The following is a 13106-nucleotide window of genomic DNA, read 5'->3' as shown; positions in this document are numbered from 1 at the left end:
GGGCAATCCCATATCCAAGTCCGGTATTGCCAGATGGATTGTTAAATGCATTCAAAATTGTTATGCAAAAGCAAAGAGAACGTTAACAATAGCGCATCCCACTCGCAAAATAGGGGCTACTGTGGCTTTCTTAGGAAACATCCCCATAGTTGACATTTGTAAAGCCGCAACATGGTCTACAACGCACACATTCACCAAACACTATTGTGTGGATGTGTTAGCAAGACAACAAGCTAATGTGGGCCAGGCAGTACTTTGAACACTATTTCAGATAACTCCAACAGCTACAGGTTAGCCACTGCTTTGGGATAATACTGCTGTATTATCTATTCTAAGCATGTGATCTACAGCTCACATGCCTCGAACGGATAATATTTCTTGCCCAGTAAGCATCTGTTCTTGGCAGGTAGAGCTGTGGATTCACATTCTCCCACCCGCCTCCCCGGGTACCTATACCTGTTGCAGTTCTCTCTCTTACTATATATACATACGCATGGACATCTCTATCTTTTACTTACCAACTCTATTCTCACCCTCTGCGGTAAAACAATCTAACAATGGAGTCGATGCCCATGCGCACTATCACCGAAAGGAGGAGTTACCTACCTCATGACTGGAAAGACTTCTTCAAAGAAAAACAACTTGCAAACAGCCAGACCCAACACTAGATGTTGGGGGTATACAATGCATGTGAATCTACAGCTCTACATGCCAAGAACAGATGCTTACTGGGTAAGTAACATTATCCTTGTTGTAAAATCATTAATTAGATGCAGACAAGTGGAAAGTAATGCTCTTAGGATACAGAAATCTGGGTAGTAGCACGTTTGGGTCTGTGAAGCAAAAGGTCACAAAACATTGTTAGGATCTTAATATTTCCATTTCAGATGATCTTAAAGTGGCCAAATAATGTTGCATAAACTTTGACAAATATGCAATTTACAGCTAATTCAGATGCAGCTGGATGCTTTTTGTGTGTAGGCTGTAAATTACAGTGGTGATGACATGCAAGTTTAAAGGTGCATGTTTTGTATATAATTCCTAAGCTGCAGTGGGCCCTCAATACTGATCTTCCAGAATCAAGACTGCAAACCTGGGTACGTTCAAGAGTTTGACTAGGGGTGGATGGGAGTTTTCTGGGACATCTTCGCAGAGGAATCATATCCACTTAGTCTTAGGACTGCCACCTCAAATGTGCACATTTGAGAAATTGTGATACCACCTTGCCATTGCAGCTGGATGTGGATTAACCAAAAACTATAATGACCTAATTTTTCCCCAGTTTCAGTAAGGGAATAGGATGTTGGGGTGTATTTAAAAGGGTATAACTAGTACACCATGACATGATTTGTTACCACCACATGTGTCATTGGAAAAGGTCCGACCTGGATTTTGTATCCAGTTCTGGAGAATTCATCTCTGTAGGGCTAAATAAAGCTTATGATGGTAGAGTTCATAGTGAAGAAAGAGAAAAGGAAGTTATTTAGAAATGAGGTTTCTGCGAAATGACCTTCATTAAAAGACATTTCTTCTTATACTGGTATGTCTCTGAGCATTGCTAGTCTTGAGGAAGAGACAGGGCAATTATAGACATATACTTTCTGCAAGGGTTATCTAAAAGTCCAGATTCATACTTCATTATCATCTAGAGAACTGTATGAGCCAGTGTATACCACTAAACTCACTTATGCTACCAGACTCTGCAAATTGGTCGAGTGTTCATGGAAACTGCTCTGTATTCCGGACAAGCTTACTGACACTGCTATCAGGGCACTTGGCCCCCATGCCCCCTTATGTAACTTATTTATAGAGAAATAAATCTGCTTCATATATTTAACCTAGACTTATGGGACAACACATTTAGCCATGCGCACCATAGTATACCAAAGGCATTCATTATTTTTTTTGTAGCATTTACGAGGTCATGTAGACATTCTGATGCTTTGTTTCCAACTTATTTGGTTTATAACAACCCCTGTTTAAATTAAGCACAATTTTGCCTTAACTGTATCTAAAAACAGGCCTTGCACCTTTCTTAGCTACCGAAAATGATGACAGTACGAAGAGCATATGTTAAGTGAAAGAAAATGTCTACAGAAGGAAAAGAGCTTGCATGTTTGAATAGCCAGTGTCAAAAAGAGAGTCAAATCTGGAAATAAAATATAGACTATGCCTAGTCCAGATGCTAAGTAACAATAACTTCCATATGTAATAATTCCAAAATCCTTCCTCTATTTGTCACACACAATGATCACTAAATTGATTAGTCCATAGATACCTTCATTTTTAGGTCTCGTCTGAGCTAGCGCGCATGCGCTGCTCTGTGAGGCTTTAAAACTGTGAACACGTGTGTGCTTTTTTTTATTGATCTCCCCCTATTGGCCTTTGCCTACGTCGTTCTAAGAAAGACAGCATGCAATTGGGCCAAGGCGGGTGCATGTTCTGCCTTCTCTGGTCCATGGCCTAGGGTGCTCGGGAGCGAGCATGAGCGCCATCTGTTTCCAATTATCGCGCCCGTTAATTGGAAATAGGTTGCAGTCTTCTACTGCAGCGGCAGGCACAAGCGTGCTTGCGCGCGCACCAGTTCCTGGCTTGTTCTTGTCCGCGTCCGCGTGGCCACAACACGGGATCACTGCTTGCAGCTCCTGCTTGGATCTTTTGATCATACAGGTTCATTCCTGGAGGAGTTTAAAGCAGACTGCGCATTCACGCGTTTATCTGAGATGCAGAAAACCGTGTTAGAAGAGCGTTTCAAAGCCGAGTAACCTGCCTGACAAATGCCGACGGTGCTCTGGTTCGTGGTCACAACACTGGCCCCGGACCCTTATGATAGCCTGCCTGCTCTTGTTTTGCCAATTACACCTCCATGCCATTGATGAGATTTTTTAAATGTTTTTCTTCAAAACAAAAAAAGTGCCCATTTCTGATGCCGCCGTAGACCGCTTTCTTCTTGCGATCGAAGCGCAGAACTTGAATCGCGTCTTTAAAGTCGACGCCTGGGTCTGTGGGTGTCGGAGGTGAGCCCGGAAACAACAAGGGTGTTTGAACTGGTGCTCTGCGCTCCGCCCAGGAGCCCTTTTACCACTGCCACGCTTCCATCCGGAAACTATTCTAACATTTATGACTATGAGTGAGGATCCAGTGGTACAGAAAGGCGCTGCCACTGTTGATTTAACATCAATGGCTCTGCCGGCCCTTTCTGATAACTTGCCTCTCTATAGTGGTATTGATAACTTGTACTTTTAATTATTTTTCTTTAAAAAAAAAAATCAAATGTTTATTTCTCGTTCCATTGGAGATCTCGTTCTTCATAAAATGAAAAAGTCTTTAAATTCCACAGTTGGGTCAGAGGGCGTCAGTGGTGAACCAGGGAGCAGGATTGGTTTTTGACCCTGTGAATTTTGTGGCACCCACATACCATCACCAGACATGACCCCTGCCCCCTCCAAACCCCCCATGCACTTGATGGCTCAACTCGTCCTTTTGTTTGGATGCCAACACAACACCCAGTCAGTGCGACTGTGAAATATCTGTGCTTCATGGGGGGTCCAGCTTAAACTGCATTTCGGATAGGACCTTTTCTTGACATTCCTTTCTCTTTTTGACAGCCGATTTTAATGTCATGTTCGTTTTGCTTAAACAATTTATTATGAATTTAGATAACTGTGGAACATAGTGCTTTGTTTCGTATTTAGTTAAACTGTGTAACATAGCACTTGCAAGGTTGTGCCTCTCACACTGATTTGTGTGAGTACTTACCGACGCAGGGGGCAGCGTCCGCTCTGCTGCCGGTGGCGTCTACTAGCCCCTCTCTCTCACAATGTCTCTTGTCTCTGTTCTCCCTCTCTAGCTGTTCATCTCGTATTCTCATGTTTCCCGCTCGCTCGCTGTCGTGCTTCCTCTCCCACGGTCTCTCTTTCACATTGTCTCGCTTGTGCTCTAGATGTGTGTCTCTCTCTCTCTTCCTCTCATCCCTTTCCATTCTGATTTCTCTACTTTCTCTTTAGCTCTTGTCCTTTTCTTTGTTCTCTCTTTATCTCCCCTCTCACTTCATTGCTATTTCTCCTTCTTTCTTTTTCTTCCTCTCTCTCCGTCCCTTCCTCTCTCCCTCTCTCTTCTTCTCTCACCCTCATACTCTCTTCCTCTCTCACCCTCTCTTCCTCTCTCACCCTCTTCCTTCCTCTCTCCCTCCTTCTCTCTCTGTCCCATCCTCTCTCCCTCCCTCCCTCCCTCTACCTACTTTTCTCCCTCCCTCCCTTCTTCCGTCTCTTCTCTCTCCCCCTACCTCTTTCCGTCCCTTCCTCTTTCCGTCCCTCCCTCCCTCTCTCCGTCCCTCCCTCTCTCCATCAATCCCTCTTTCCGCTCCTCCCTCTCTCCCTCCCTGCCTTTCTACTTCCCTCCTTCTCTCTGTCCCTCCCTCTCCCTCCTTTCCTCTATCCCTCCTTCCCTCTCTCCTCCCTTCCTCTTTCCTTCTCTGATCCTCCCTCTCTCCACCTCCCTCACTCTCTCCCTGCCTCACTCTCTCCCTGCCTCACTCTCTCCCTCTCTTCGTCCCTTCCTCTTTCCCTCCCTTCCTCTCTGTGTCCCTCCCTCACTCCATCCCTCCCTCTCCCCCTCCCTACCTCTCAGTCCCTCCTGCTCTCTCTCCGTCCCTCCCTCTCTCCATACCTCCCTCCCTCCAACACTGCATCCCTCCCTCTCTTCCTCCCTGTCTCTCCCTGTCTCTCTCTGTCCCTCCCACTCTCCCCACCTCTCTCCCTCCCTCTTTGGTTATGGGATTTGTATTGCAGAACTCACCAGGGTGCCTCATGGTGATAAAACAGTGTTTACTGCAAAACATCAGGCAGGGAAGTCATGTCCACAATCTTATTGGTTGTGCTCAGATCACATGAGCAGCTCAGTTAGATACAGTGCTTCCATAGCCCTCTGATATGCTTTGTCCCAAATTTCTAACACCATAGGTAAATTACACTCCCAGCCAGATCTGATGTTTTTGTTTGGGAGGGTAATGTGCTATAACTTTTATGTTCGTGCTTTCACAAACACACATAGCCAAATGTATACACCAGTGCACATATTCACATACTCACAATTACATGCACACACATGCTTCATGTATAAAAACAGTACACAGCGGATTAATGTAACAACAGAATACAGGAGAAGAGCCTCAATCGTATGTCTTCAGCTCATCAAAAATAAACTTTTGTTATGGTTCAGTTCTTTTTCGGTCAACCTCTCCTGGCTAATCTCAGTAGCACAGGGGTTGTTTATTTTTTAAAGTATAGGCAAGACGCTAAGTATGCCTGGACACCGAACCAAAGTTTTCATATACAATAAAAGAGCCCATACAATCATATCTGGACACAATAAAACATTTTAAGAATAAAACCTGTTCACAAGTGTTCTCTCTCCTCTTAACAAAAGACATCAAATTGGAGTTGCAAAGTCACTCTTCAAAGAATATAAAATCAAGCAGCTGCTCTGCCTCAACCTCACAAAATGGAAGTCACAGCTTAAAGACATAGGCAAAGTCAATATCTCTGGCTAAACAATTATGAGGAGTCCCAAAGGTGAGACCTATTGGCTATAAGTTAGGGACAAGTGTAAAACCAATGAAAAGAACCTGTACGTTTAGCCATACTCCGGCTGAAATTAAGCCCCTTTGATAACAGTGTACTTAGGGGCTGGCGGTAGAAAAGAGAGGCTTAGGGAAAATTATTTCGAGGCTCTCAAACATATTCCCATGCGAAGGGAGGGTAAAATGATTATCATATTTTGACCCACAATAGCACCAAAAAATTACTACTCTATATCATGTTTTTTGCAATGCCACTTCCGTTTTCACTGTAATGGTGTTTGTACATTTGCTGTAAACTGGTGAAGCTGGTAACATCTGATAAAAACGTCTAGCCACATATTACTTATCTTACAATTATTTCCAAGCATAATTACACTCTACTAAATACAACATACAGTCCCCATAATACAACTCAATACCCCATATTACCATGCCACATAATTAAACTCTACTTAATGCAACATAAATACACTTCACATAATACCACACAGTACCACATATTTACACACAACATGCTTACTCTACTCAATGCAACATAAATACACTCCACATAATACCACTCAATGCCACACATATACACACCCTACAATAACACTATATTCAATGCAACATATATACACTCCACAAAATACCACGTACTACCACATAATTACATGTCACATAATTACACTCTATTAAATGCAACATAAAAACACACCACATAATAACACTATGCCACATAAATACTTAGCATATAATTACACTGTACTCAATACAACATATATACTCCACATAATACCCCTGTGTGCCATAGTTACACAACACACAATTACACTAAAATAAATGCAACATTAATAAACACCACATACCACTAAATATTAGATAATTACAAAGCACATATTTACACTACTCAATGCAACTTAAATGCACTACACATATTGCCTCTCAGTACCACATAATTACAGGCCACATAATTGCACTCTACTTAATACAACATAAATACACTCCACATAATACCACGCAGTACCACATATTTACACACCATATAATTACACTATACTCCATGCTACATAAAAACACTCCACATAATACCACACACTACCACAAAATTGCATGTCACATAAATACACTCTAGTAAAAGCAACATAAAAAGACTCCACATAATAACACTATGCTACATAAATACATACCACATAATTACACTGTACTCAATTCAACATAAATGCGCTACACATAACACTCACTATAACATAGTTACATGCCACATAACTACTCAACTCAATACAACATAAATACATGCCACATACCACTAAGTACCACATAATTACAAGCCACATAACACTCTACTTAATGCAACTGAAATGCCCTACACATATTACCACTAAGTGCCACATAATGACAAACCACATAATTACATACTACTCAATACAACATAAATACACTCCACATAATACCGCGCACAACCACATAATTACACACCATATGATTGCACTATACTCAATGCAACATAAAAACACTCCACATAATACCTGTAACGCCCTGAACGTCTCAGGATCGTTTAACAGACACGACAATGAGGACGCAACCACTAGTGAAGGGTTAGTTGTTTTAATGAAGGCAAATATAATACAAAGAATAAACAAAAGTTATAGTCACTGGAATCCTCCAGGCTAAGTACGTTACCAGCCCACAGCATGGATGGTCCTAACCGTCCTCTGCATATACGCCGGTCCCGGCGTATGCCAACAGAGGGCAGAAATGAAATGGCCGACAATGCCAATCGGTAGGCTGTGAGGGGCAGAATCGAGGAGTCAGGGAAACACCCAGCCGGGGTCTCTACCTGAAGGGAGCAGCCGCTCAACCTCTTCCTCAGACTGCACCGGGACGCGGAGTCCCCTCCTGGTGATGCGTCACCGATACCCCAATCACAAGCAAGAAGACTGAACCGAGAGCAGCCGCTCGATCGATCCTGTGGACTTCCGAGTCTGTAACGCGGCAAACACCTCCTGGTGTGCGTTACAGCTGGCAGTCCCTGTGTCTCTGGTCGGGCTGGGAGTTACGACTCCAACCAGCAAAAGCGCCACTGCGCTTGGACTCAGCCGAGTCAAAAAGCGAAGCTCAATGGTTGACCGGTAGAGCTTCCGGGTCCTTCACAGGTGACGATGGGGCAAGACACGGCCCAGGGAGTAACGACTCGACCTACCTCCGTTCTTGCCTTACTGGAGCACCACTCCGGAACACTGCTCTTCACGAAGCAGGTACGTCGGTGTGAACACAATATCCGACAGCGTTGTACCTCCCGGTTCCTCCCTTTATAGGGCGTGTTTTCCTTGAGTTATGTAACAGCTCTCCTGTTTACATAAGGGCGTGTTTCCTTGAGTTATGTAACAGCTCTCCTGTTTACATAAGGGCGTGTTTCCCTTGAGTTATGTAACAGCTCTCCTGTTTACATAAGGGCGTGTTTTCCTTGAGTTATGTAACAGCTCTCCTGTTTACATAAGGGCGTGTTTCCCTTGTATGACAGGAATTCTTGACAATACCACGCACTAACACAAAAATACATGTCACATAATTACACTCCATTAAAGGCAACATAAAAACACTCCACATAATAACAATATGCCACAGAAATACATAACATATAATTACACTGTACTCAATCCAACATATATACATATATACACTCCACATAATACCACTCAATGTGCCATAGTTACATGACACATAATTACACCACATAATTACACAAAAATAAACACAACATTAATACACGCCACATACCACTAAGTACCACATAATTAGAAGCCACATAATTACACTCTACTCAATACATCATAAATACACTGCACATAATACCGCGCAGTACATCATATTTACACACATATAATAACACTATGCCACATGAATACAAGCCACATAATTACACTGTACTGTATGCAACATAAATGCACTCCACCTAATACCACTCAAAGTGACATAGTTACATGCCACATAATTACACTCAAATCAATACAACATAAATACATGCCACATTCCACTAAGTATCACATAATCTACTCAATGCAAATTAAATACACTCCACATATTACCAATAAATACCATTTAATTACACTCTACTCAATGCAACTTCAATACACTCAACATACCACTAAACACATAATTACGAGCCACATAACTACACTCTACTCAATGCAACTTAAATGCACCACACATATTATCACTCAATACTACTTAATCACAGCAATGCTCTACAACATAGCCCAAAATTCTGCCTAAACACATAAGGTCCCAAAGGCGAGACCTATTGGCTATGCCAATGCTTGTTTTTTTTTTGTAATCTAAAGGATTAGTGTTTAGAAAGTACCCAAGCTGAGTTGAGATGTTCCACTAAATAAATCACTGTTTGACTACTGTTATTATTATTTTGTTTACAGTTGACTTGTTGGGTCTCTTGAACTGGCGCTCCAACTCTCAAACTATCACACACAACCTGCGGAAGCTCATGGATGTGAACGGTGGTGAGATTGTAAAGGTGAAAGGAATGTCATGCATGCTTTTAAAATAAAAATATTGGCTAATTCCTATGCCGAATTCCTATGAATTCTTTATCACTGATCACTGCTTGGCTTGAGCTAAGCTAATTAAAGGAATGAAGTCCATCACAATTAGGTGGTTTTCCCCCATTTATCCCGACCTGCTCCATGTGTCCCACTCCTCATCTTATGGCTCAGTTCCTTCTGTATCTTTGGTTATGGGACTGGAGGTGTGTGTAGTCTGTTTTCTGATTAATTTTGTATCAAGGCCTTAGGAGTTCAAAGATGTTGTAAATATTTGTCTTTCCTTCCATAGGAGTCATGCCCGCTGTATGTGTGACAGGCAGCCAACTGGTTCATGCCACGTCTACATGCATAATCAATTTAAGTAATTATTATGCATTTGCAATTTTTGTAATACCAAAGACCCTTGACAGCTGCCACAGAGGTGTACACATTTCATAAAATTCCTCCACATGGTTCCTGCCATAAGCAAACCATTTAGTTAATAATACCTGAGCTTTGAGTTTGTCTTGTGGACAAACTCTTTTTCTGTACCTATGACTTCCTGTGTGTTGAGGTGACTGGACTGAAAGTTGTTTTCTCTAATTTTCATACATCACCCCTTGAATCTCGATAAGCTCAAGACACCACTTCTTGTGGACTAAAACAATATTTTCATTGGTAAGTTAATATTCTTTTATAATAGGTTTTCTGGTGCTGGTGTATCTCATTTTTATATTAACCAACCAATATGTCTCACTATATTCTTACCTTGCCTCTGTGGTTCTCAGCACAAGGATATTTTTCACAGCCCATTTTGTATGATTTCACATTGACTGAACAATATTAGTTCCATTTTTTGCTCTTATGGGAATTATTTCAATTTGCTTTCTAGTTGGAATAACCCTGCTGTACTCCTGTCCATGAAATAAATGGTGTACTTCTCCCTTGATGGGTTTGTGATGCCTGTAAAAGTGACCTTTATGATTATTTTTAGATTGCGTCCCTAGTTGTGAGATTTACTCAGAAGACATTTGCACACCCAACATGTATTCTGTAAAAGATTCAGTATGAATGCAAGTCGTTGCAAATACTCAATTTCAAAGGTTACTCTGCATTGCTTGTATCTTTGATGTCTGATCTGTCCTAACAAGTTCTCAGATGTTAGCAGTGGAAGAGTGCTATACCGAAGAGCAGTGTCTAGTTTGTGTTGTGGTAGTGGTTATATTTCATCAGATTGTGATCTGGGCAATGAAAAGTAAGTCATAAACGGGAGAAAGGAGGAGGAAGAGAAAGACAGGAAGCTGTGACAAATTGAGAAAGCCAGGATGAAAAAGAAACTCAAGAGTTAGATACCGAGTCGAGAAGTGTAGGCTGGTGAAATCAGGCTGGTGGAATCACGAGTAGCAATCCTATGTACTCTACAGACACCAGCATTCGGCAGCGCTAGCAGCCTGTCTACAAAAACCTTAGGTCCCTGTACTTGCTTATTTATTTTACAAATTAAAAACTGTACAGGTGTCTGAGCTGGATCTGGTGGCTTAATGGACTAATGCAGCAACTGTAGGGGCCTGTGTTTGTCCTCATGGTCACAGGTTTAAGTCCTGGTGGTCCACTCAGCCTTTCGTCCTTTTGAGGTCAATAAAATAAGTATCATGGAGTTGGGTAACAATAAACATCAGTTATTCAGCGGCAAGATACCCTTGGGTGAACGTGCACTTTACAAATACACATTATGTTATATAGGTGTAGGGGAATTAACGGTGAAGTAATTACTGATACTCTCATTTTTTTACTTTGAATTTAATTTACTAGTGCCACCCACCATCTTCTACTCTGATACAGCTCTGTAGTATTTTTAGCCAGTTTTCCATATTCAGGAAATAAGTGTATAACATGCATTAGATGTATACGAGAGAAGGGTCTTGGACACACAGGAGCGCTGTGCTTTGGATTTTACAGCGTCAATTATTTAGTTGATAAAGCCCATTGTCTGATGTTGCCACAATGTGCCTCCTGTTCTCACAATTTGGTAACAAAACTTATAAGAGTTGCTACTGGTGACTACATTGCCTTTCCATGGTCTGCTTTCTTTATTTCAGTTTTTGTAAACACAGTAGGTTATGCTGTATTGTTAAGCTGTGCTTAAAAGTCTTACATGCATCCCAGACATGCTTAAAGAAATGTGAGGTGACTCAGTGTTAAATATGGGTTAAGGACATAAGGGAAGTTCAGATTGATAAGAGAACTGAAGGATAAACCGTGTTGATCTATTTTGAAGACAGAGTGAGAGGACTGCAGTTTTAAATGTAGATCTAGAACCCCAAAACTCAGTAATTGGAACAGATGTAAGACACATTTCACTTCATACTTTATTTCCGCCTGATCTGAATAAATTAGACACCCTTCTGTCCCATCCGTGGAAAGTGTCACTGAATCTGTATTCTTGATCTGAGCCCCTCGAGTGTTCTGCTTGGGGTAGGAGGTGATACCTGACCGTAAACATACAAAAGCAGTGGGATGAAAGCTTGCAATAAGTCTAGCCATTCACAATTGCTTGAGGTAGCATTCAAACTCATCCTTCTTCTCATCACCTTTTCTGTGTCTGATAAATGACAGCCGCCATATGTGGTGCCAAGCTTATCTGATACCAACTTTGCTACTTAATACAATTCCAGGGTTAGTTTGTAAATATTTGCTTGCATCACTATTTAGAGAGCGTGGCATCTCATTGCAACATGTCCTGGACTTATAAACTGTCATTTACCCTAACATTTCCTTTTTAATTTCCTCTAGTTTCTTCAAGACACACTCGATGCACTTTTTAATATAATGATGGAGATGTCTGGAAATGAAACTTATGACTTTCTTGTATTTGATGCACTGGTGAGTATGTGGGAGACAGGTTAGCTCAGACTGCAAGTACTCAAGAGCATGTGTGTGGGGGTTTAGTGGAGTGGGTAGAATGTACTTTAGTTAACTTACTCTTGGAGGTTAGATCTTTCATGATGTTGGCACTTTCATTACTATAGTGTCATCCTAGATGGTGAGCAGTGGAGTCCTGTATGTTGCAAGGGTGTTGAAAGGCGAGACAAGAACATGTACTTCGAGCGACGATTGACATCTTTGATTACACAATTGCATTACAATTTACAATTGCATTTCATGCATCTGCCGGAGTTTCATTGGGTTTCTGCCCCTGGTTCTACCCCATCCTCTGGGGTGTTTTTGCCTCCTTACCTTGCTGCAGGGGCTAGCTTTGCTTTTGCTCATCTTTTGCAGAGAGTTGACAGAGTTCTGGGGCTGCAGATCCTTATGTGGAAGTGGCCATTGATCCCTTACTTGGGGTGCTTCAGCAGGGCAAGCTGAGTACTGAGCCTGCACTTCCCTTCAGTGAAACCCTATTTGCTGTTCTGTTGGGCACTTGGGCTAAACCCATTTAAAGGGGATCAGTGGATTAGTCTATAGCTCATAGGCACCATCCTGCCCCTGGAGACCCACTCTGCACAACTTTGTGGTTCAGGCTGCTACAGCCTCCTCCAACATGAGCAGTGTGCTTGACATTCCACAGGACAGAGAGTCTAAAGGTCTGGATGCATTTGGTCGATATATCTTCTCTGCTACCAGCTCCGCCTTACGGTCCCTTAATATGGCTTGTGTTTTCGTCTGTTTTTCTCATGTGCTGTGGGATTCGGTCTCGTGCCTTCTCCCCTCCGTCTCTGATGACTCTCGGGACTCTCGTTCTCAGCTGATCCAGGGTGGCCATCAGGCGGCTACATTAATAATTAGTTGTGGCATGGATACCACAGGTTCTGTTGGAAGGGCCATGGCCCTTTCAGTGGCTCATCGCTGGTGTGCATGGCTACGTACCTCTGGCTTTTCTGAGGCTGTTCATTCTGCCTTGCTCAACATGTCTTTCAATGGTCAGTATCTGTTTGGCTCTCAAGCTGAGTCCGATTTACGCCGTTTTCAGGATAGTCCGACTGGAGCGAAACCTTAAAACCTGTTTG

The 13106-nt window shown here is 42.2% G+C and overlaps 1 protein-coding gene across 1 annotated transcript in view; it reads left to right on the top strand.

Annotated features, from left to right (window-relative positions):
• The window catches only part of DOCK5 (dedicator of cytokinesis 5), a 923455-nt gene that overhangs the window by 504108 nt on the left and 406241 nt on the right, over positions 1-13106 (top strand). The window contains exons 19-20 of the mRNA XM_085632878.1: positions 8995-9092; positions 11893-11982. Coding sequence (XP_085489004.1) covers positions 8995-9092; positions 11893-11982 — 188 coding nt within the window. The remainder of the gene's footprint in view (positions 1-8994; positions 9093-11892; positions 11983-13106) is intronic.

This window comes from Triturus cristatus, chromosome 11, assembly GCF_964204655.1.
Source record: "Triturus cristatus chromosome 11, aTriCri1.1, whole genome shotgun sequence".
Lineage (NCBI taxonomy): Eukaryota > Metazoa > Chordata > Amphibia > Caudata > Salamandridae > Triturus > Triturus cristatus.
The sequence above is the reverse complement of the archived record's forward strand: the minus strand, read 5'-3'. Positions and strand labels throughout refer to the sequence as shown.